Source organism: Medicago sativa, chromosome 8, assembly GCF_051527215.1.
Source record: "Medicago sativa cultivar Bolivia chromosome 8, Bolivia_mono, whole genome shotgun sequence".
Lineage (NCBI taxonomy): Eukaryota > Viridiplantae > Streptophyta > Magnoliopsida > Fabales > Fabaceae > Medicago > Medicago sativa.
This window is the reverse complement of record NC_140756.1, coordinates 64,636,999-64,663,469: the sequence shown is the minus strand read 5'-3', so window position 1 is coordinate 64,663,469 and position 26,471 is coordinate 64,636,999. Positions and strand designations below refer to the sequence as shown.

The 26,471-nt window shown below is 33.4% G+C and overlaps 2 protein-coding genes and 1 long non-coding RNA gene across 3 annotated transcripts; 1 reads left to right on the top strand and 2 right to left on the bottom strand.

Moving 5' to 3' along the window:
* Positions 1-9,265: 9,265 nt before the first annotated feature.
* Positions 9,266-11,616, bottom strand: LOC146900498 (uncharacterized). Its single transcript, XR_015022943.1, has 2 exons — positions 10,819-11,616; positions 9,266-9,308 (listed from the first exon to the last, which is right to left on the bottom strand). It is a non-coding gene; the product is annotated as an uncharacterized LOC146900498 (long non-coding RNA).
* Positions 11,617-15,122: 3,506 nt separating this feature from the next.
* On the top strand, positions 15,123-20,609 carry PP7 (serine/threonine phosphatase 7). Its single transcript, XM_085731996.1, has 5 exons — positions 15,123-15,676; positions 16,774-17,268; positions 17,704-17,850; positions 19,974-20,081; positions 20,264-20,609. Exons 1-5 carry the CDS (start codon positions 15,140-15,142, stop codon positions 20,339-20,341), a joined length of 1,365 nt encoding a protein of 454 aa, XP_085588122.1. The 5' UTR covers positions 15,123-15,139; the 3' UTR covers positions 20,342-20,609.
* A 1,460-nt stretch (positions 20,610-22,069) lies between these two features.
* Positions 22,070-25,950, bottom strand: LOC146900496 (serine/threonine-protein kinase/endoribonuclease IRE1a-like). Its single transcript, XM_085736950.1, is given in 6 exon segments — positions 22,070-22,376; positions 23,286-23,550; positions 23,899-24,038; positions 24,144-25,261; positions 25,498-25,717; positions 25,871-25,950. Coding segments are annotated over 6 exon segments (2,130 nt in total).
* Positions 25,951-26,471: the final 521 nt, after the last annotated feature.

Sequence of the window (26,471 nt, the reverse complement as noted above, 5' to 3'; positions counted from 1 at the left end):
CATAAAAATTCTTGCTTCATATAATCATCATTTGGGACCTTAGTTTGAGGGGTTTACATTTACAAAAGACTGCACGAAAGACCCGGAACGGAAAAACACCGAATCTGCCTGAACGAGCAAGCAGCACCAGATGGCACTACTTACTCGCCTAGGCGAGTGAACTTGCTGGGGAGGCGAGCTACTGCTCGCCATGGCGAGTAGAAGGCGAGCAGAACCCCCTGTTCGACCTTCTAGCTCGCCTAGCGAGCTATTTACTCGCCGTGGCGAGTTAGGACAGTCCAGCACCCCTAAAAATGGCATTTTAAGCCCAAAAACCTCAAACCAAGTGCCTATAAGTGTTATATGACCCTTAGGATCATTAGGAACCTGTAAAACATAAATTCAGCAAGTATTCACAAATCTAGCAAGCATGGCATACAATTGGGGTAACTAACATACACTTGAAAACCTAGAATTATCATGTTATTCATATCATTTAACATGGCATAAACATAATCCCAAAGGGTGGGAAATCTATCTATAGAACTCACCTAATTACAATCTTGAAGCAACTCCAAGCTCCAAGCTCAAACATGCCCAAAACCTTAGTTTTGCTCCCTTTGCTTCCTTGCTCATACCATTCAAACCTATCATCCTTTTCTTACAAACCAATGCACCAACTCAAGCTCAAAACCATACTTCAACATTACCCTTGATCATGTAGAAACCATTCCTTGTACCCATTTAGAATCCATCTTCACCACAACCAAACCCTAGTTTTCCAATCACATGATCACATCTCATAAGAAACAAGGAGAAGAGAGAGCATAATCCAAACCCTAGAACATGTAAATCCTTTCCCAAGAGTATCCAAACTTTGTAGAGGTTGGATCTAAACCATTCTTGATAAAACTTTATGCATAACCCATCAATCTAACCACTACCAATCCAACCCTAACTCTTGATTTTCTTCTTGAGAATAGAAGTAGAGAAATCAACAAAGTACAAGCTTCCCCTTACCTTGAAAGATCATGAAGAAACATGACATAGAAGCTTGCCATGAAAGATGAAGGTTTGGAAGACTTGGTGGCGGTGAGAAGAAGAAGAATGGCGTGAGGGAAGAAGAGAGAAGGAAGAGAGAAGTTGCTTCCCAATTTAGAAAGAGAAAGAAATAAGAGAAATGAGATATTTTTGCCCAAAAATCATTTAAATATCCATTCCACGCGAATTTACCATTTTACCCTTGGCTCAAGCGTGTTAAAAACGACTCTGATACTTTTCCTGTAAAAAGCTGACATGTCATAAAATATTTCCAATAATTTACTTTCCATGAATTAAATTCATCTGACACGGTCAACGGGTAATATACCGATACCTTCAGGCGGGATATTACATTTTTAGTTTAATAAGACATCTTTATTTTTTTTATTTTTTTTAAAGGAAATAAGACATCTTTAATGTTATGAGTATTTACTCACCTTAGGTAGGTTTGGAAGAATATTCTAAAGTTAAATTTTGGAAGGATTTGAAAGGTTTTTGAGCCTCAGTGCATATGATTGTGCAGAAATTAATGGGTTTAGGGGTGTTCGCGGTCCAGTTTGGATCGGTTTTGAGGGAAAAAGTCAACCGATCCAAAATAAAAATCATGACCATCCGATCCGATCCGATCCAAATATATGCGGTTTAATTTGGATCGGTTTTTGGACATCCAAAGTGCAACATGTATTTTTTTTATTAATATTAATATTACACATACACATTAAAATAATAGGTTTGATACAAAATATAACACAAATGTATTTAAAAAGTTAACATCATACAATGAAAATGATTGATTATATTTAAAATAGATGAAGTAGTAGTAATATAAATTAAATTAATGCAGTATATAATACTAATAAACTAATAAATATGTATTAAAATCTACTTTTGCGGTTTGGTTCAGTTTTGAAAAGGTGATTCGAAATCCGATCAGATCATAGTGATTTTTTCAAAACAACATCCAAACACATCCAAAAATATTCGGTTTTTTGTGATTTTCGGTTTTTTTGGATCGGTTTGCGGTTTTATTTTAGATTGGTTTGGATTTGAACACCCCTAGATATACCACAAGGAGAAAATGATTTTCTAGGAGGGGATCTAAATGGGCATGTAAGGAGTGTTTGATAAGTTTTAAAGGCGTGAATGCTGGTATAGCCTCGGGGTCATAAATGCATAGGGTAAATTTATCCTAGATTTTTTGTTGTCTTTTATTCTTACTCTAGGAAAATAAAAAGGAAATTTATTACATACAAGAGTGAGATTTCATTTTCTCAAATAAATTTATTTCTTATTAGGAATTATGGCAGAAATATTTGTTTGAATTTGAAGTTTTACATGGAGAGAGTGTGACTATCCAACATATAGTATTGGTTATGAATGTAAGGGTTAAGTTAAGAGCGGAGATGAGAGGCCATGATTGGGATACAAGGATCAAGTGGTGACATTTAAAAGATCAAAACCAAAGTGCTTTCCTACAAAAGATTTTGAAGGTAGGTTGTGTGAAGCTACATAGAAGCGAAAATGATACATGGAACAAGATGACATATGAGATTAAAAAAGTAGCAAAAGAGACACTAGAAGAATTAATAGGTTTTGGACCTAGCTAGGAGTAAAGAATCTTGGTGGAACCAAAGAGTTCAAATTAAAGTGAGAATCAAAACAGTACTTCACTAATAAAAAATAGGGATAAGGGTGATACATTTGAAGAATATTACACATTAAGAAATTTTGCACATTCCAACCTTGATGCCAAGGTTGATCTCGAGGGGTGTGTTTTTTAGGATATAGTAAAGGCTGATTAGAGTAGTTTAAGTAGTTAAGAGATACTTTTTTTAGGCTATAGTAAAGAAAAAACTAAGAGTTACTAACTCTACATACCATTCAACATTTTCTACATTTTTTAGGCTGATATGTTTAAATATAAAGGATTCTTATATAAAGCTAATATTTTTTCTTTCTCTTCAACATGCACACATATGCATGCAAAGGTGTTAATATTAATTTAGTGACTTTACATTTAATATGTAGATCTGCGTATCCGTGATGATGACTTGAAGAACCTTTGTTTGATTGAAATTGAAATGCTGCTTCAGAAAAACGGACAGTCTCTTACTGACTTCAAATCTATGCCTAGGCCAAACGCAGCAAACATGCCAACTTTCACAAACAAGCTTATCGTTGATGAGCTAAATTACAACAAAGATGAACTGGAAAAGACACACGCTGATATGTTACTGATGCTGATTGATGAACAAAGATGTATGCATGACAAGATCATGGAGTTCGTTGGTTCTGACGCCGATGGTTTCTTTTTCTTATATGGTTACGGTGGTACTGGAAAAACCTTTATATGAAAAGCATTGTCGGCTGCTGTTAGATTGAAGGGGTTAGTTGTATTGAATGATGCATCCAGCGGTATAGCGGCTCTTCTATTACCAGGTGGAAGAACCGCACACTCGACGCTGACAATCCCTATTGAGATTAATGAGGCATCATCACTTACGATGGAAAATGTAACACCCCGTTTTCCCAACATAAAAATTTCATTTAAAATCAGAGTATTTTGATCACAACGGAATGTCACATACTTCATTTAAATCATAAAATGGATAATAATAATTATCCTTCAAATTCAACATCATGAAAAATCTTAAACTGTTGCAGCGGAAAATAGTTCAACATTTTAAAGTCTTGGCACGCAGGCCTTATTGGAAAATCTCATAAATTAGTTCATAAAAGAGACACGTAAGGAATAGAAGTAAAAGCAAGCCCCCATCCCGTTACGTATCAGAGCACCTAGACACCAAGTGAGGAGTCCACTCACGAACGCCTCTAATCTTTATTACCTGCACATTACCCACGGTCGAGGCAACATATACGCAGAAGGGGTGAGATTTCATAATCAATACATTAAGCATATAATCCAATAAAATGCATTTAACAACTTAAACATTAATAACATATCAACAATTAACAATTATCATATTTTTCATTTCATAACAAATACAATCATCAAATACCATTACTAATTTTCATCACAAATCATAATCAACTTAACACTCAACTTGACGACACAACTCACCTTTGACCATGCAACTCTATCAACTCAACAACAACTTGACAACACAACTCATCTTTGACCATGCAACTCTATCAACTCAACAACAACTTGACAACTTAAACATCATGAAACTTCTTGATATGCAAATGCATGTGGTACCAATCAACAACAAAATGAGCATAATAGGCTCTTCAACGTGTGAGCACAAAGGCTGCCGGGCCTAAAGCCCCCAACTTTAATGAGCACAAAGGCTGCCGGGCCTAAAGCCCCCAACTTTAATGAGCACGAAGGCTGCCGGGCCTAAAGCCCCCAACTTTAATGAGCATGCAATGAACTCAACTTCCAACAACTTAGACAACAACATAAACAACTCATATGACTCATGATCATGGACCACTCCTTGAATTCTACAACATAGACCGACTCATGCAACTTCAAGACACTAACAGTCAAAAGCAGGGAACAGCAGCAAGATACAACATTTAATAACATTTGAATGCGTTAACATCATCTAAGGTATGAATTACATCAACATAAATACCATAAAGCATCATTATAACATTCATGCAACCACACTTCTAATCTCAGTCACCTGAACAGACTGCAGGGTCTATAAAAACATCCTAAACAGCTCTCTTACTTAATTCTAAGGTCAACTCAAGACTACACGTGCGAAGGGATCGCATCGGGACAATTTTGGGCAACTAACAGCCTAACTCGCAGTGGCGAGTAACTCTGCTCGCAATGGCGAGCAAAGCGTGCATTCTGGGTTCCTAAGTCCTTACTCGCAGTGGCGAGTTATTCTGCTCGCAGTTGCGAGCTTACAGGTCACTCGCAGTTGCGAGTTGCATTGCTCGCAGATGCGAGCTCTGGGTTCTAGCTCGCCGTTGCGAGTGTTCTTGCTCGCAGATGCGAGCGATGAATGTCAGTACGGCCAGAAACCTAAAAATCACAACTTTTCACCTATATTCATGATTCCTTCATCCAAATAGCATCTAATTATCATCTTAAGTCATATCTAAGGTCTGTACACTAATTTTGCATCAATCTAACATCTGTTCTTGATTCATTCATCAAAATTGATCCTAAACCTAATTCTCAATTCTCACCAAAACTTAACCTAATCATGCTAAATTCATCCTATAGAATTATACCCTTAATAATATTGAAAATTAGTCTCACCCTTACCTGATAATAGCAGAATCGCAGCCTTCCTTTGGTTCTTCTCTCTTTCTGACTTTTCTCCCTTTTCTCCAAAAACGTACGTACTACTTTTCCTAACTTATGTCTGTCTATTTATCTCTCCTTTTTACTCTTCTCACTACTAATTGCTCATCTCACCACGCAGCCCAATCTTTAATATTTTTATTTTATTTCTCATATCTTATTTTAGTTAATAATAAAATAAGTCACACCAACATAACAACTCCACAACATCAATATACTTCACGTCATTCTAGAAAATCACATAATTTATCTATAAATCATGCAAACTATTTAAATTCTTAAATCATATAAATATATATATATAAATAAATATATAAATCCTCATTAAATTAAGTAAATAATTAAGACGGGCGTTACAGAAAAGGATAGTCCTAGGGCAGAACTGGTGCGTGCTGCAAAGTTGATAATTTGGGATGAGGCTCCAATGATGCACCGATGGTGTTTTGAAGCAGTTGACCGATCATTGCGTGATATCATGTCCAAGAATGATCCCCTAAACGCACTTAAACCTTTTGGTGGAATGACAGTAGTTTTAGGTGGTGATTTCAGGCAGATATTGCCTGTTGTTCGAGGAGGAACGAGGCCAGATATTGTTGATGCCTCAGTCAATTCGTCAAAGTTATGGGCTTATTGCAATGTGTTGAGGCTTACTGTTAATATGAGATTGGGTGCATCTTTGGTACCTACAGAGCAGGAAGAAATTGCTAATTTTGGCAAGTGGATACTCTCAATTGGAGACGGCAACGACGCTTCAGATGAGAATGGTGAAATGAAGGTAGAAATTCCTGAAGATTTGTTGATATCGGACACAACAAGTCCGTTGATGACCAGCTATTTTTCCAATAAAGGGGAATACTCGCACCAACGCTTGATTCAGTTGAGCATGTTAACGAATATATGATGTCGCTGATTCCATGTGAAGAGAAAGAGTATTTAAGCTCTAATTCTGTTTGTCGACCGGGTGAAAATTCTGATGTCCAAAGCGAGTGGTTCACAACGGAATTTCTTAATGGTATTAAGAGCTCTGGAATTCCAAATCACCGGTTGATGCTAAAGGTGGGATGTCCAGTTATGCTGATGAGAAACATCGATCAGGCCAATGGACTGTGTAATGGTACGAGGCTGACAGTTACACATCTAGGGAAGAGCACGATAGTTGCTACCGTAATTACATGAAAAAGGGCAGGTACCAGGGTATTCATTCCCAGGATGAATCTTATTCCGAGTGATCCAGGACTACCCTTCAAATTCAGGCGCATGCAATTTCCATTGACGCTTTGTTTTGCAATGACAATAAATAAAAGCCAGGGTCAATCTTTATCTCGAGTCGGGGGTTATCTTCCTAAGCCCGTGTTCACGCATGGACAACTTTATGTCGCTGTCTCTCGAGTTAATTCTAGAAAAGGTTTGAAGCTGCTCATCCTAGATGAAGATAATAATGTTTGCAAGGAGACCACAAATGTTGTGTATCGTGAAGTTTTTCAAAAAGTATGATCATTGGTTATGTTTTAGAATTGTTGTTGCTATAATTTAGAAAGCTAAAGTTGTGTATTGTTTGGAAGTCATTTTATTTTTTAATTTCTTTGTAAGGCGTACTACTCTTTACAGGACATGCAATTTCTATATAAGCAGATCCTCCTGCCATTAACTTTTAATTGATGCACTTTTCAGGTTTAACAACCCGCGAAACCTTTTTTTTACATCGTTGTTACCCTAAAATACAATATTTACATTAGACAATTGGTTTTGTAAAAATTAAATACAAATAACAATCGGCGTTTCTGTAGCCCAAACTATATTTATACACACCCGTAAAAAATTTAACGTTTGCATTTACCGACTACGTGTATGCATGTGACACTGACTGTTATATAAAAAAATCTAACGTTTGCTAAGATTAAGAATGATCAACATCTTAAACTACAAATAATTAGTATAAGTATAACTCCAAATACTTTAATCGTTATGTGCAATGTTTAGATATTTCGAAATGTATACAAAATAAACAAAATTAAGATGATATTTTTTCCATATCAAATTTAAATTATAACCACTCATAAATTTAAGTTAAAATAATATAAAATCTATACATTTGATAAAAAAAAAAGTTTTTTATTTTCCCGTGCTTGGCACGGGTCATTACACTAGTAGCTTTTTACATGACTAAATTTTTGACAAAAATGCATGAATGACAGTTATAGCTTTTTACATGACTAAATTTTTTTCTTGTTACATGACTAATTTTGCATTGGTTTAATTATTTCTCTCTCGCATAACACGTAATTGGTGCTCACATCATAATATCAGAACAACTTTCTCGCTCTTCTTCGGCCAACACTCAAGCTTTTATTTTCTTAAAGTGTTTAGATAACTCTTTTTTGAAATTGGTGAAAAATAAGACAAAAAAAAAAAAAATTGGTGAAAAATATAGATAAAATTGGTGAAAAATATATATATTTTTTGAAATATTTTTTATTTATATATATTTTTCATTTTCTAAATTTCGTTTTTCATTTATAAAATGAAATTTGAATTTTCAATGTCCAATTGCAGGTACATTTGACTTTTTGTCCATGTGCTAAAACAAATTGGTGAAGTCAAGCTGATTTTTTCTATAGATTTTCTATACCGAACGTAATTCAATTTGACATTATCGGATATTAAATATGAACGCATAATCAATCATATGATTTTCACTCCTTCAATTAGACCTAATCCTGTTAGGGGAGCCAAGCTATTTTTAATTTTGTCAAAACATGGCAATGTGTGATTAAAACGCAAGAACTAGTGTATTAACACATGAAATGGAATGAACGTGATATATGCAAGCTTATAATAAGCTCTTGCAAAAAACCCACTTGGGTTGGCCTATTGATATTGGCTTGGGACCTGATAGTGTATTCCTCCTGAAAGTCTCGAGTTCGATTCTCACCGATGTCAATTTAGGTGGGTTAATTTAACTTCTTCAAAAAAAAAAGCTCTTGCAAAGAATATTATAATGGAAGATTATATATATATATATATATATATATATATATATATATATATATATATTAATGGAAGATAAAATAATTCTCTTTTATAAAGTATTGGCTGAGAAGTTAAGCATTAACAGATGACTCATCAACATCAACATCAACAATGATATGAGAATCAAGATTTTATATTATCAGTTAATTTTATCCCTCTTAATATAAGAAAATCATATGTTGTGGAAAAAACAATATTAACCCATCCTATCCTTCTGCCACGTCCCACTTTTAAGGGTAAAACATGTCTAAATTTTACTTTTGCTAACTAAATTACTTCTCTTTATTATATGATGTCATCTAACTACCAAAATTTTATAGTTTGGTTTATTTGCTCTTCAAAAGTATATGTCGTTCCATGCTAACCATACAAAACAAATTTTGTTGGACAGTAAAAAGGAAAAAGTTGAAAAAGTCATATCCCTAAGTTGAAAAGGACATCACTCTTCTCAATATTTTGGGGGGTAAAATTTCAATTTTCAATTTTCAAATTTCAAATACTTTTCCATGTATCATCCAATCCCCCTTCTTTTATCATTCTATGTTTTTTTCTCTTTCGCTCACTTGCTTTTATCTCAACTTTTTTCTCTCAAATTGTTCTAACCTACCTCCATTTTATTTTCCATCTATCTTATTGGAAAGTTGACATTGAACAACAGAAGAAGGTAAATAAAGTTCATCTTCACTTTACAAAGGTATGAAAATGATAATTATTCATGTTTTGGCTGCAATCTTATTTTGTAGGTTTTCAAACTTTATAATCTCCATCTTCTCTTCAATTTTATTTTGCAGGAACCTTGAAAGTTGTTCTTTACTCAACCGATCAAGTAGTTGAAATGCTGCAAAAAAAAATTATGAACAACTTTTCAGATCTATAAGTTCATTTGATGTTTAAAGTGTCTAAAATTTTCTCTTTTCATTATAAATGTTATTGCAGGAAAGTTGAATGGAGTTCTTGTCTCTTCATCAAACTACAAAAAAAGAAAAGAGACACAAGTAAGTAAATGATGAGAATTATTAAATTACTAATTGGTTTAACACATAAATTCTCCACAAAATAAAGAACTCATCTCAATATTAATTTCTTGCAGGAAATGTTGAATCGGTGTAAAAATTAGAAAAAAAATACTTCCTTAAATTATTGGTGAGGTTGTCCATAATAAAAAGTTAATAATTATTAAACATGAATCAAGTAGTCGGTGATACCAATTTTAAAATACTTTTTTTGGATGTTTTATTTAAAAAAATAATTATTAATTCATTATACACGGGGATAATAATTATTAAACACGAGAGATGTTGTCCATGGTTAAAATATTCAAATATTTATTATAAATGGGGAAAATTGTCGCCGAAAGAAATTTCAAAATAGGTTTTGTAGATAGGTCAAATTGTCAATGATACAAAGTTTAAAATAAATATTGTATACTCGACAAAATGTCATTGATACAAATTTAAAAATAAGTGTCATACACCAGAGAAGTGTTCATGATAAAAAATATTATTATACAAAGACATGTTATTTAAACATATATCTTAAAATAATTAGTATGCACCGGACAAGTTGCAGTTGATACTAATGTTTATTGAATTAATATTTATTTTTTACAACCTATATACTCCCTCCGGTCACAATTATAAGTAAAAGTTCACTTTTTAGGTTCATTCAATAAATGATGTATGTAGTCTATATATAGACCACATATATCATTTATTGAATGAACCTAAAAAATCAACTTTTGCTTATAATAGTGACCGGAGAGAGTATATATATATATATATATATATAAACCGAAATAAATCATTCATATCAATTAATAATAGTTAACTTTAAAATGGTATAAATTTAACTTTTTACAAATACATAATATCAAATTTAAACTATCAAAAATCGTCCCCGACCAACCAGTACCCGTGCTCAGAAATAATAAATTGAAGGACATGACATGACATTAAGCTGTATAACAATGAAATAAATTATAAATTGAAGGACATGACATGACTGTCTTCCCTTTTTCTAGTCTAAATGTCAACATTGCTTTTGCCTTTAGCCACTTTATCTTTAGTTTAGTCAAAAAATTAATGTCGTGTTAGGTGGTAATCCAAAACCCAGGAATCTTCACGGCAACTTGCCATCAATAAAAATCAACGCGCAAATTCATCCAAAATTTCTAAATTAAATGAATATATATATATATATATATATATATATATATATATATATATATATATATATATATATATATTTTCTTTTTTTTATGTAAATGAACATATTTTTCATATCCATATTCAACCTTTGGACCCTAAAAGAAAATTCAATTTCTGGACATTTCTCACACATGTTTAAGGTGAATAACCATTACCAATCTAGAACTAAGGATGAAATATACACATAAATTTAAGTATATTTTTGCTAACAATCCTAAAAATTAAAAAGAAAAAAAATAAAGGCATGTAAAAAAAATAGAGTAAAATTAATACCTGTATATTGATTTTTGGTATATATCGAATATTTTTGTGCACAACCAAACTGTTCCTAGAGACTAATTCCTCGAACCAGAAGATAAACATGTAATATAATGATATATTCTGTAATTGTACACCAAAAAAGCACTCATGAATTTCTATCATGAATCTGAATAATAATTGGGTCTTGAATTTGATCTTTAGAAGAAATAGATGTTCTTTTGATAAACTCCAAGCAATCTTCAATGGCTTCAGCATAAAAAGAATTGGACCTTCCATAAGATGATCTCATCTTCCAATAATCATCTTGGCCCTTAACTTCTTCATCCCTAACCAAACTTCTCCTACTACTATTGTTTCTTTTGAAACCACTTTTTCTATAAAACACTTTCTTTAACATTTGAAGAGCATCACCATATGATAGTTTCAAATTATTAAAGAGCCTAAGAAAGAAATTAAACCTCTTGCGTAGCCTTAGAACATAAAATTTTCTTGGATTTAATCTAAAACCTTTGTTGCTTCCATTGCTAACTCTGTTGTAGCTCATATGACCCATGATTTGTTTAGGGTCCTTAGTTTCTAAGAAAATATGAGTTTGGAATTTTTAAGGGTATTTTTTTTTTATATATGAAATTGGTGAGGAAATGATGGTTATGTTGTGAAGAGAAGAGGGAAGCAAGGTGTGTAAGAATTTGAGGGTTTTTGGTCTTGTGATGCAAAGACAAAAGGGTTTTTAATAGTGTGAATCGTTTGATATGTATGACTTGGGATTGGAGTTAGACTTGGGATTGGAGTTGTGAATGTTCAAATAGATAGATATAGCCTATATAGATTGTTCAAATATATAGATAGATATAGCCTATATAGATATAGATATAGGTTGAGGGGACCCTATACATCAAGGTCTTGAATCATAGGTAGGGTCATATGGGACAATGGGGAACCGTAAAAATGTAGAAAATGCCAATATTTCTTTTTCAAAGTAGGTGATTACAGCGGAACAAGAATATATTTTCAAATTAGTGAAATTCCCATTTTGGGTTGCCAGAGCCCATAATATTCATTTGTTCCACAATAGCAATTGATCCATTTTGGGGATATATAAGGTGATTGAAGTGGTTGGGGTGGGGGAGTTAAGTAGCAGAAGTATAAGGAGGTTGTGGGTTCAACCCTCATAATAAATAATACATACATCACGTTTAATTTAATATATTTCACTTTATATTTATGATATGATATACATCAATACTTGATAAATATAATATCATAAAAATATTATTATCACTCTTTTGTTTATACACTAATATTTTTTGGTAGGATACTATTTTTTTTGACAAATGGTAGGATACTATTTTTAAATTTATGTTACTTAGTCATATAGATAGTTTATTTTCTTAGTGGAGGGAGTAGGATTTTGATATGTGATTGTCAAAAAGATTTTAGCATAGCAAAGTTAGCAAAGTTAGACTTATTAATTGGCTTTAATGACTTAGTGGTTTGCTTTTTCTCACAAAAGAGTGTGAGGCCCACAAAAACATTGATGCTTTCCTCTCAATTCCAAAAAGAATATTAGGGTTTATGATTTGAGTGTCGAATAATCGGGCTAGCTCGAAATTCGAATTGAGAAATTTATTTTCTATGATGAATGTCATACATATGTCGAAATTGTTCAATCTATCTAATCGTAACTTTCGATAGGAGATTTTGTGCTTACAACCTAATTGAATTCTAACTTCTGATAGATGCTTTAGTTGAATTCAAAGTATCACAAGAGATCTCTTCAACAATTATAATTCCCTTTACATGTCAAACTAGTTGCAAGAATGCAAGCAACCCATTTTCTATAGTCTAATACTTATTTGACTATTGGCTTATCATTGGGCTCATTCTATATTTTTATAACGGAGAAAAGAAATAGAAAAACTACAACTAAACGAATAAGACAACTTTTACCGTGCCTGCAAACATATGCAAACAAGGTAAAGGAGAAGGAATTGAATATCTAAAATATTCTAAACAACGGATTTAGAATAACTCCTACAAAATGATTCAATTCATGATAAACATGCATGACAAAAGTTTTCCAATGTGAAAACTTTATCAAGGAGAGAGTTGTCCTTTGCCTAGTTTTCTTTTAAATAAATAAATTAGAAAGTGATAAATTTTATTAATTAAAGTGGCACCGATGGTCATTTTACAACCATTTTTGAAGGAATTTGAACTTTGTACATTGAGATTAGAAGATTAACCTCTGACGACCGATATATCACCTCAAAAACACCTAGTACATGTAAAACCAAACACAACAACAACATGCACTGGTTCATTAGGATCCATTTCAAAAATAACCAAAGGGAGATTATTGCTTCTTGGAAGCTAAATACATTAACAAAAAAAATCTGTAATTTATCGATCTAAATGTTGGGGCGAGATCGTTGCTATATTATAGTAAAATTCTTTTAGTAATCTCCATGCATTTTTTTAAAAGAAAGAAATGAAAAAATAAACTATTTTAGCATAAGATATGTGCAAATAATAAGATAAAACACTATCAATACAATAAAAGACCAACAACAAAGAAATGCAACAATACAACCACTAACACAAACGAAACATGCAAAGAAGACACAAAGTGGGTTAAACCACCAATGACTCAAAATATACCTGAAGCCTTTATTCTTTCGTTTAAACCACCATAAAACCTGAACTTTTCTGCAATACCAACAAAGAATAACAATCTTACAACTATTCCTCCTCCTAAGATACTAACTAACCCACCTCCTCCATCCCCCGTCTTAATCTAAACATATCAACGACTGACATCTATGTGTGAACCTAAGATGATACTATACATTTGATACAAAAAACCTCCCTCAAAATAAGGATGACACAAAAAAGACGTTCTTTCGCCATTACCTTATACCCACCATTTCTCAGAAAATAATCATAAAACTAAATTCTCTTATTCAAACCAAATATTTCTTTAATAATATGCAAAACTATTTGAAAAAAGAAAAATCAATAATTTGATTCACCTCTCGAAGGGGGGCAGCAGAGGCCATGGTCCCCCCACCCCCAAAACAAATGAAAAACAAAACAAAATAATAGTATGCTGCTATTCTTTTTTTTGTCTTTGTATTTTTTGTGTACTTTATATGATATTGAATAATAAACATTTTTTAACTCAATATATTTGGATCTTAAACACTTAAGCTTCATCTATTAAAAGACTTTTAAACAAGTACAATATAAAACAAATATGAAGATTAATTTATCAAATTTTTTTATTTACTAAATTATACTTTTAAACTTGGTTTGTCCTGAACTCGATATTTTGTTTCATCCACATGACCATATATTGTTATTTAATCTAACGAACCAAGAGAATATGGTTATCTTCTATTGATGGTGATTTGACAATGATTTATGCTAGAGGAATTGAAAATCTTTATAAATTTTTTTTTTTTGAGAGAAATCTTTATATTTATTAACACACAAGTTTTTACTTCTGTACCTTAACAACCCATATTTTCTTACAAGAGTGTAATATTTTTTTTTTTGGCAAAAACAAAACAATGATTATTCATTTAAATTGAAATTGATAGAGTATATCATTCAACATCACTGAAAATGTAGAAGATAAATCTCCGAACAAACTCACAACATACAAGTTAATAACATACAACGATAAAATACCTACAAATAATATGATAAAATTAAGCGATCAAAATAATCATGCATCTGGATCTGCAACGTTGATGCCTAAATCATTGATTGAATAACCGATCTTTCAATATGAATTAAAGAATGTTCTTGAGTAGTATTTCACGTGGCACTTCGTGAGTTGGAAGATATTTGCTTATAGAATTGCATGCGCATTGACCCAATTCAAACGAATCTGAATCCTCTCCTACCATTCCTTTCATGTCTCTTGTCTCACGGCGATCTAAACCATCCATTCACCCTTATGCGTGTTGACGGCTAGTAGTAGACTAAAGTCAATGATCGAGCTTTGCACGTGATTGTTCGATGGCAGAGAACGACATGTCTCCAACAAACCAATGTTTATTAAAAAAAAACCTAATGGTTGAGCTGAAATGATTAATGAATTCCATCAAACGACGAAACGATTGAAAAACCCAAGTTGAATTTTCGAGTTAAACAATTATTAACGATGCTATATCTACTTCGCAATCAAACTCCAAGTTACAAGATCTTTTTGATTCGACACTTTTTGAAGCTGGAGAGTTAAAAAAAAGATGAAAAAAAAGGGAGACAAATAGTATATATATACTCTTATACAACACTTTACACCTTTTGTCTTGTCACTCTTACGATGAATCTTTCTACTGATTCAGAACCACCACCCTCATCACCACCACCAGATTCCACCACCGCCACCCTCAACGGCACCATCACACCGGATCAAAACCCAGAACCACCGCCACCATCATCCTCCTCATCACAACCACCAGAACTCCAACTCCCAATATCCTGGCCAGAAGACGCAAAACTAACCATCGAATGGATCCAAAACCTAACCCTCGCCTTCGATTGGTCTTCCAAGAATCTCCCTGCTTCCGAATTCCCTTCCATTCTCCCCGTTCATGTCTTCGATTCTCTCATCCTCATCGCTTCCAAGATGCTTCACAAAGAACCTAATTGCGTCCCTATTCAACCCTTTCGTCCCGAACCTGATTCTTCGGCATCGGTTGTCGTTGTTGGTGATGTTCATGGACAATTGCATGATCTCCTTTTCCTTCTTCAAGATGCTGGGTATCCGTCGAAAGATCGAATCTTTGTTTTTAATGGTGATTATGTTGATCGTGGAGCTTGGGGTCTTGAAACTTTCTTGCTCTTGTTGGCTTGGAAGGTAAAAATTTGATTTTTAGGTTTTGGTAAAGTTAAAGTTTCAATTTTCTTATTTTTTTTTGTGCTTTTTATTTTATGAAGTTTGAATTTTTAATGCATGATTTTTGTTTTTATTGTGTTAATGTGATATAATAGTTGAAGTGATTGAAATTGGAGTGTTAAGTTTGATGGATATCATCATGCACCAATGTACTTTGTTTTACCTAGTGTTGAAAATTGAAATAGTACTGTTTTTATGCAAATTTTTCTAACTAGTTTGATTAAGCTAGGGTTGTTTTTAGTGTGTTCTAGGAAAGATTTAGAATTGGGTTAAATGTTTTTAATGTGTTGAAAGCTTTCAGTTGTCTGATTTGGTTTATGTTTTGCAATGTAGTTTAAGTTGATTTGAACATAACTGTTTGATTTTAATTCAACGGGAGATCGCTCTCTGCGTGCCACTGCACGAAGTTGTTAAATAGCAGCTATCACGCTATAGCATAGCGGAAATTGAACAAACCAATATTGTTTTGCAATACGCTATGTAGTACAAAATGTTGTCAAATAGCGGCGCTATAGCACTCTAGCATAGCAGAATTTGAACACAAAATGCTATTTTCCGCTATCTGTGATTGACAACATTGCAACTGCATGATTCCTCTATTGTAGGGAATCCGGGTCCGATAGGTTTAGGCAGTTTGGTTTGAGATAATATTTGGTTTTCACTTGCAACTTCGAAAAATATCATTTTGTTTTTTAATATTAGCACAAGAAACATTATTCAAGGCAATAAAAATACTGTTTTTACTATTTACTCTAAAAAAATTTGGAATGCTTTTTGCTCAAATTTTTTGGGGTGGAATGAAATGGAATTTATAAAGGTTCTATTGCTTGGATTGTTTACTATAGGAGAGAATGGAATGACATATGTTTGACTTGATTCTATTTCCATTCCATTCAATGCAATTTCCATCCCCTTCTGGATAGAACTGTTATTTATGTCCATCCGGTCATTAAAATATCCAAACAATAGAATGGTGATTTTATTATGAACCGTTACTCTTTGCTCCACTGTCCACTCTATTCAATTCTATGCCATTTACTATCATTATTTTTCATCAGGTATTCATGCCGGAGAACATATATTTATTAAGAGGGAACCATGAATCGAAATATTGCACGTCTGTTTATGGTTTTGAGAAAGAAGTAATGGTAAAATATGGTGATAAAGGTAAACATGCATACCGGAAATGTTTGGGATGCTTTGAAGGTTTACCTTTGGCTTCTATTATAGCAGGGCGTGTATACACGTGTCACGGAGGACTTTTTCGTAGTGTAACCGTGACGCCTGCAAAGAGATTAAAAGGAAAGAAAAATCGCAAGATGAATGTTAATACTGACAGCAAAAATATATCTCTTGGTTCCTTGGAAGAGTTGTCAAAGGCTCGACGTTCAGTACTTGATCCTCCTTGGGAAGGACCAAACTTGATTCCTGGTGATGTTTTGTGGTCAGATCCTTCAAAAACTCCTGGTCTTTCTCCAAACAAAGAAAGAGGCATAGGCTTGATGTGGGGTCCTGATAAAACTGAAGAATTTTTGAAGAAGTACCAATTTAAGGTAATAAAGAAGTTACTTTTAATTTCATTGTGACACTCCTTAATTTTCTTGGTGGATTGTATTCAAGTCATTAAGTTGAATCTCTAAAGAGTTATTTCCTGTTTTTGGGAGTAACATGTCATGTTTTAGGAAAAAGGATTATTTGTGAAGACACTGATAATATGAGAACATGTATCCTGTTTTACCAGCTTCAGATTCTTTCTTCATTTAACATGATTATTTATGTGAAGGGGAGAAAACTTAGGTCGCATTGGTTATACGATATTAAATAATATTCTTGAGGATGATATTTGTGGGAACACTATTACATTGCTTGTTATAATTCATAATGCCTCGTGACCCTGTGTTATATTCTTTGTTTTCTTGTTAGTCTCTTGTTTATCTTTGTAACTATTTAACACTGTTATATGGAGTGTAACTTATTTTTCATTTCAGTTGATCATTAGGTCACATGAAGGTCCTGATGCTAGGGAGAAAAGGGATGGTTTTGAGGGAATGGCTGAAGGATACACTATTGATCATATTGTGGATTCTGGAAAGCTGGTCACCGTTTTTAGTGCTCCAGATTACCCACAATTTCAGGTAATTCTCTTGGATACACATGATTTACACTCCATTGTTTTACTTATATGGTACACCCTCCGGTCACTAATATAAGCAAAAATTCATATTCTAGATTCATTCAATAAATGATGTACGTTGTCTGCAATAAAGACCACATACATCATTAATTGAATGAATCTAAAATGTAGATTTTTGTTTATAATAGTGACCGGAGGGTGTAGCGTGTTAAATCTGGCCGCGTATTACAATCCTTAACTGGCATAGACAGGTTTTACTGATGTTAACTGTTGAGAGGGTAAAAACATATATCAATCATATACTCACGTTACAGTACAATTCTGAGTTGACAATATGACTTTGTTTGTTTGTATGATATGTAATATATAATTAGGATCAATATCTTCACTGGGACTCAATTATTAACGGCAAGCCTTGCTTGGCACAATGGTAATATTACTGTAGTGTGACATAGTTGTCACTGGCCATGTGTTCTATTTGTGGGGATAAAGCTGCATTCACATGTCTCTTACCAGTAATTTGGTGGAAACCCCAGCCGTTATGAATCAATTGCAGCGGTATATATTTTCATTATAATCCTGTCATTTTTAGGTCAACGTGAACCTTGTAGCTATTTCGAAAATATACATAAGCGCTTGTAGGAACACAGGTGGCATTGTTTTGAAAACATATAGTAATTATCTTGCATTAAACTTGTTATTAGTCATTTTTGTGTGAAGAAAAAAAGTTATACAACTTTAAATATTATGATTTTTCTCTCTCAGTCAATAAATTGGGAATATGAACAGCTTCATCCTACATATGCAAAATGAATTTGTTGAACACTATTTCTGAATTCTAATGATGATTTTGATGAATAGAGTTCATAAAAAAGAATTTGTTTTCCTCTGACTTATTTTAACTTTTTCTGCTGTCCATTTTCTTTTTGAACGACAACAATAAAAACCAAGCATTATCCCACTAAGTGGGGTCGGCTACATGGATCAAATTATGTCATAATGTTCTATCATAAACCATGTTTGGACTCAACTCATTAATCTCTAAATCTTTCCTAATAGTTTCATTTTCTTTTTGAACATATATTTTTATTAATAAGATAAATAAGATGATTGTTTACTTTTGTATGCCAAATTCATGTTAATATGGTCTAATGATTTATGGATTGTTTTTTTCTTTTCGGAAGTTGCATATTTCTAGCTAGGAAACAAGATAATCAATGTTGCCAATTCAATGGTCTATGAATTGCCTTTGTCAAATTCGGCAGTTTCAATTTCCAGAGAACCTTACTAGTTGCCGTTGCCGCTTTATCTTGTTGAAATGAATGTGAATTATCTCTTTCTTGTGTTTTGCTTTAGATAACACTCTTTTAAGTGAGCCTTGTTGGAAAACATTAAAAAGTTAGCAGCTTGATCAAGTAATACAGACGTTTCTTAAACTTAACTTTGTGGAATGACTTTCCATAAGAATAAGTGCTCTGTTTTTTTGAGTAAGAAAATGCTGGTCAAATAGAAGTTTGTTGGAAGCAAACTTAGCAATGGCAAATTGTTCCTTTGATAAGAATTGAGTTTAGAGTGTATTAAGAAGCATGATTTGAAAGTTTGCGGTGCCCAAAATTTAATGCAAATGCAAGCAAGCACTATATTGTCTGTGAGCATGGGATTCTGGTTTGACAACAGTTCATGAGCTTGTTTTGCTAGTGGAAATAACCGCAAGAGCTTGTTGTTGTTGCATATCTTGTTTATTTTCCCGTTTTGGAAGTTACTTACAGTCTTACGTAACTTTACAATTGGATGGAATTAGCATTCTGCCTATGTGCTTTATATAAAACCGCCAACAATTCAAAATTTCAAGTAGTTATTTTTGAGGGTAAAGTAAGAAAATTCCAACCATTGATATTCCAAGTTCCAACGCACATATGATTTGTCATGCATGTGTGTATATCATCGACCCTTTGATTTATTTATCAACAATTGACATTGCTTACTTTATTCACTTATCTTTTCTCATTCATTTATTCGTTGAGTTTAGACGGCTATATAAACAGGCACAACTTCAAATAGACAGCTATATAAACAGGCACAACTTCAAATGCTGATAATTTTCCTAACTGTTTTTCCCTTCAGGCAACAGAGGATAGGTATAACAACAAAGGTGCCTATGTTGTCCTTGAGCCTCCAAATTTCGACAATCCTATATTTCGTGGATTTTCGGCTGTAACTCCAAGGCCAAAGGTAAAAAAGTCTCACCCATCTTCGTGTTAAGAAGTATATAATCGCTTGAACATCTAAAGAAATTTCTAAATAATAAGGGTAATAGGGAAACTTTCATCTGTACAGGTTACATAAGATAACTTCTACAATTTGTTATAATATTTGTGTGAAGTTGTTAATTTTGTTGTCGTTCTGAGTTGCAGGCGAATCCCTACTATGATTATCAAGAAGTGATAGACTCCGATGAAGAATTGGACTTGGCCTCCATGGTAACTACCTGAGAGATTTTTGTAAGAAGTAAATATTTTGAAGTTGTGAGATGTGTAAAATTTGTACCATCATTTTTTGGAAAACAGCTCTGATCATTAAGTTATAGTTATTTATTATTGACCTGATTTATTAAGTTTGTGATATCAATTCCCTCAAATTAAACCTTTCATTTATGACATTCAGATCCAAACTGATTTCAATCAATTGTACAGTTGGAATTTGAGACATTTGTACTAACCCTTTGTGGCAGCTTAGAGTTTGAGTTCTTGAATTTGATGTGAATCATGTTAGTTTGGTATCATGAACACGTAGAAAATCAAATTAATGTATGCAAAGAGGAATGAAATCTGGTGAGAACTAGGTATTTGACCCTTGTGTGGAAATAGTCACGTTTAACACTAGGACAACTGCACTTTACGGTATAATTTGTCCCTGAAGTGTACTTTGTCATTAAACTAGTTTGGAAATGAGTCTAGTTAAGTTGAAATTGGATCAACTTGACCTGAGCTCGACATCATTTTTAGGCTAAATTATATATATTTGGTCTGCTAAATAATTTCTTATTTTCGTCTTGGTCCCTAAATAAAACATCCGTATTGGTCGTTAAACTCTATCTCCGTTCGCTAAAGTGGTCACTTCCGTTAGTTTTTAACCATAAATGTTTAAGGTGGATCAACATTGTAGAAGTTCACCATAGACCTTATCAATTTTTAAATTGTAGCCTTCTGATAGTTTAAAAAAAAAAAAATGAGACTGTTGGATCATGTAGCTTTATTGTATCATACGATGAATAACCAACAACTAAGGGAAATGCTAACCTGTTAGCATTACCCTTCTTCTATGCTTAACTAGTGCCACGGGGTATTGTAGGATATATCAACTTGTGCCTAACTGTAGTGTAATGTACGGGTGTGGAACAAGATCCCCTTCTAATTTTTATTCTTGTAGTTACTTTAGTATATATAATTTAGAATAAAGTCATCTCATTATTATTAAAAATGCAAGCAGAAGTGCATAACAGCTGATATTTACTCAGCAAATAGATCGTTAGTTACTTAATTATCTGATATAACTGATATCACAATGTAAGCGATTTTACTATATATCAATCAAGGAAATTTCGTTTACTTAACTGTTATTTTCAAGTTCTGAGTGGGTAAAAAACAAATCAAAATGATTGCTCAAGTGTGATAACTTGGCCTTGCATAATAAATTGACATATCTAATCGAAATATTAAAACCTTTAATGGTAGAGATTTCATTTGATTATCAAGAGTTCGTGATAGCATTGATACCACGTCATATGCTGGAAAAAGTCGATGTAATTTGCGTCATGCTGCAATTTGGTAAACTTTGGCTCATGGTTGGATTATGAAGTACATAAAGAAATCCTCCTTAAAAAATGGTGGTAAAGGCTCCAATCATGCTGACCCCTGAATCAGCGTGATCATGATTTGCAAGCCTATTCACACATGTACTTCTAATTACAGTAGGGAACCTTCATTTTGTAGTTGGGGATAATTCACACTTAGAATGAGTTTTGTATGTTCCTTTTGAGTTGTTTCTTCATCAAGTATGGTGTGAAAGGCACTTCTGCCCCATTGTTCTGCATATTACAAGTTAAAGAAGAGTTCAGAACCTGCTCTTGTAACTGATCCTCTAATTCCAGTAGGGAACCTTCATTTCAGCGTTGGAGATGGTTCACCCTTAGAATGAGTTTTGTATGCTCTTTTGAGTTGTTACTTTTGTTTCTTTGTCAAGTATGGTGTAAAAGGCACTTCTGCCTCATTGTTCTGCATATCATGAGTTAAAGGAGAGTTTAGAACCTGCTCTTGTACCTGATCAGGTGAAACCTCAAAGCGTTGCGTGTCCACAACATCATTTGATTCCTCAACCCTAATATTTTCCTTTTCAACAATCTGATGTTCCTTGACCACAATTGGGTCATCAATTAGTTCCGTCTTGTCACTGGTGTCAAGTAAAAATGAAACTCTCTTCTGGGAATTCCGGAAAAAAGGATGCTGCAACACATCAATTGCGTTCGGCCTGGAAATAAAGGAAATAATTTCTTTATGATTGTTGAAGTTATTGAGATTTAGAAAAAAGAAGAGAAATAATAAAAGACTTAGAATACGATAATAATGTAATATGATTGATTTACTTTCTACCAATTTGATACAAAAGACTAAACACAAACTCTTATTTATATAAATACAAAGCTCCTGCTCCTACTCCTAAATAAATAGGAAAATCAAGAAACAAATCATGATAATAACTGTGTAATACAACAATCAAACCTTTACCCTACTACGTGAGATCGGCAAATAACCATGTAATATAAAAACTAATTTTTGGGTCTAAAATACGCTACACGATTATAAACTAATCCTGGGAGATAAACTAGGATACTAGGACATAATATCGAAGATATTATAACATTTTTTTTATATTCTAACATTATCCTTCAATCTAAACTCTAAAGCTTACCGAACTTTAAACTTTTTATAAATATTCCCTTCAAAAGATAAGATATAACAACCAAGGTAACCAGACGAGACTCAAACAGCAAAAAACAACACATAATTAACTGAAGAAGCAAAATAACAAACCAGAAAGAAATACGCAATAGCAAGCTAGAGACTGAAATTATATTGAAATAGCATAATTTAAATTTAACCTATTCTAATAAATCTTAGTCTTGGCTTAAAATAAGACCTCCTGAAATCAGCAGACCAATAAAAACAAATAAAACTACAATAGATTAATGTTATCAAAATAGGTATAACACTCTTACATCTTAAATTATTATTCATAACATTAATAGGTATGTTGGTATTAACTTTGAGCCTTAATCATTTGATACAACATAACATTTAAGCAAGTCATAGCAGATGCAACACTGTGAAAGTATGAGAAGATATACTTCTAAAACCACAATGAATGACAATGATTTACCTTAGATTCTGGTCAGAGTTTAATAAACAGCTAATAAGATCCTCAGCTTCCGGAATGAACTCCACTAAGGAAAGATCTTTTCGATCGTTCAGGATATTGGACTCACGCCAAAGATGATCATCTCCAAATGGATGGCTTCCCTTAGTCAAACAGAAAAAAAGAATACAACCTAAACTGAATATGTCTGCAGCTTGTGTTTCAATTCCTTGATGCTGCTCTGGGGCTTCCCAACCTGTACAGTAGGATTTGGCGAAAACAGACTTCCCTGTTTAAACAATATAAAGAGAAAAAGGTCAATGAATTTGGAAAGAGAAAGAAGAGAAACAAATCCGAATAACATTGAATTCGATCGATATGGAAACAAATTTGAAAAGGAAACAAAAATTAGGAAACAATTCCTAAGAGCTAATCGATATAGAATATTTTTGAAAATAAAACAAAAATTAGGAAACAACTCTTATGAGACAATTAAAGTACTTTGGAGATATTAAGAGATATCTAACAAATCACCATATTGTAATTTACAGAAGCAAATCCCATGCTAGACATAATTGGACATTCACAAGGTAAATGTTAGGAAATGTAAATTTTTTTAAAAAATCTTAGTGCTTACCAGGAACATGTTGGTTAATGCCCATGTCAGAAAGCTTTACACATAAGGATCTATCCTTGATTATTAGAACATTTTGAGGTTTCAAATTTCCGTGTATTATTCCTAGTTTATGCAAATGAACAACCCCTGCAACAATACCCCTAAGTTGCAAAACAAAAATGGAAGTTAGTTTATACTAAAAATGTGTAAAATAAACTACACTTACAATGTGCACAAGTAAGGGTTCAAGAAGAAATAATGCAAACCTCATCAGTTTTAGTAGTAGAGGTGATGGATGGTCATTTTTTTTCCAAAGATATTCTGTAGTATCCTTCCCTGACTCCACTTGAACCAAATCATTTAAGTTGCAAGTACAACGCTCCAGTGCAAGGTAAATAAAATCTTCATCGTACTCCACTCCATGCCATTTGACAATGTTCGGATGATGGTCCGACATAAGTGTTCTGATTTCGTTTAGAGCTAGACTATGATGAGATTTGAGAAGCCGCTTGACTGCAACTGGTTGACCATCATACCTTCCATTCGTCCTTCCCTGGCCAATCTCTTTTTTTGAAACGAATAATTCGCCAAATATTTCTCCATCAACACCTTCATTAAAGTTCATCGATACTTCTCTATTATTATCCTTTGGTATATACTTATACTTAATCCCCTTTACCACGAGATAGCAGTAGAGTGAAACAACGACCAACAGAATAACGAACATACTAGGTGATGGAGTTGGCCATCCACTCTTCTTGTTCAAATAAACATGTCCTATTAAATCACTCTCAGTGAGAGGCTGACGAAGTTTATCTTTCCTCTTGTAATTATTTTGTTGTAGAAAAGGCGTAGGAGGCATTGCCATATTACCATCATGATCATTGAAAAATCTATCAAAATCAGGCTGCAACTGAATCATCATATCTGAGGCAGGCATTGAATTTGAGAGTGTATCATTTCCATGATAAGCACCATGTGAACTTTCACTGATTAAAGATTCTAACAGAAAGTTATTATTCAGTTTGAACACTTTTTGCTTCTTTAGACATGGGTAAGGCATTGTAAAATTGAGATATGTAGTATGATGATGGCATAATAATACAAAATCAAACTCGGCTACTGTCAAATTCCAAAATCCTGATCCCGACGTGGGACCATCATACTTCAGATGGAAATCCTTCCTATAAATATTGATCAGCAGCGGCTTTGATGCATTTAGATTCCCAGGACCAGCAAAATTCTTATTATTTGTACTGACCGACCCAGTTTTGGCTTCAACTTGAAATGAAGTGGTTTTTTCGGATCCAATTACAGCTTCTCCATTATATGAAATTATGATAGGCGTACGATGTGCAAGTTCTCTAATAGATTCCACTATTATCTGCAGACATGATAAACAACCAACAGAACATCAATCCCAAATTTCCTCAAAAAAAATAAAATAAAATTGAATAAACAGCGTAAGAATAGATTAGTTTTCTACTTCAAATATTCTTTGTATTTAGTTAGTTACAGACACAGTAGTGAAATTTAACTCTCTAGCTAATGTAGGTTAAGCTGATGCTGCAAAACGCATATTTCAAATACCAATTACAATTACAATGTTCTAACATATACCAGTTTGCCGTAGTACATATCCTCCTTGTACAATGACCAATCATCCTCACAGTCCAAAAATTCGCTAGCTCCGGGAGCTTGATACGAGCTGTAGATTGGCGATCCTGTGGAGAATGACTATAATATCCTCATGGGACCATTCTAGTAGATGGCCACAAAATAAATGGTCCCATCAGGTGCGGCAAACAGTTTTGTTGGAATTAGTTTTGTTGCTTCATTACTGTCAATGAAAACATTTGCACAAATAAGTACGAGAATATCAACATCAAAATAGTAAAAAATAATTGTATAATAAGATATCATGTACAAATCAAACAAGCCTAGCATATATTATTGATAAAGAAAAGAAAGAAAAAGAGTTGTTAGAACGGACGGAGGGGGAGGAGGAGCATGGTCGCAGCAACAGTCTTGAAAAAGCGAGAAGAGGAAGAGGAACCAGGGGAGAACTTTCATCTTTTCAACACGGAGAGGGTGGAGTGGAATGGAAGTAAGTGAAAAATAAATTAGGGTTTATGGGAAATTAGGGTTTATGGAAAGTACAAGCGATTCCAACCTTCTTTCTTTTCTATTCTCTCTCTACCACTCAACTTGGTTACTTTTTTTTTTTTAGGGTTTTAGGTTCCTCATTGATTATTTTTATTATCGTACTAGACCATCGACCCGTGCTAACGCACGGATCATATGGAAGGTAATAGGTAACAAAATAGTTTAGATGAATGTCATGATTGTCATATAGTATTTCATAATATTAAGAATCATAGACGTTGGTACTGTGAAGGTGAGAAAAACACAAGAAGGGGGGTTGAATTGTGTTTTGAAAAATTCTTCGTTTCTCCTAAAAACTGAACACACTGATCAGAAGCTAGGTGAGACAGCTTCTGAAGTGATAATCAGAATCTAAATGCAGCGGAATAAAACAGAGAGAGAGAAGAAGAACGACACAAAGCAATTATACTGGTTCCTTCCACAATCCG

Bases quoted from the DNA above. Each gene is read 5' to 3' on its own strand.
- PP7 (XM_085731996.1), top strand. From the start codon at position 15,140: ATGAATCTTTCTACTGATTCAGAACCACCACCCTCATCACCACCACCA. The intron at 17,269-17,703 runs GTAATAAAGAAG...TTTTCATTTCAG, and splicing joins TGAAGAAGTACCAATTTAAG to TTGATCATTAGGTCACATGA. The intron at 17,851-19,973 runs GTAATTCTCTTG...TTTTCCCTTCAG, and splicing joins CAGATTACCCACAATTTCAG to GCAACAGAGGATAGGTATAA.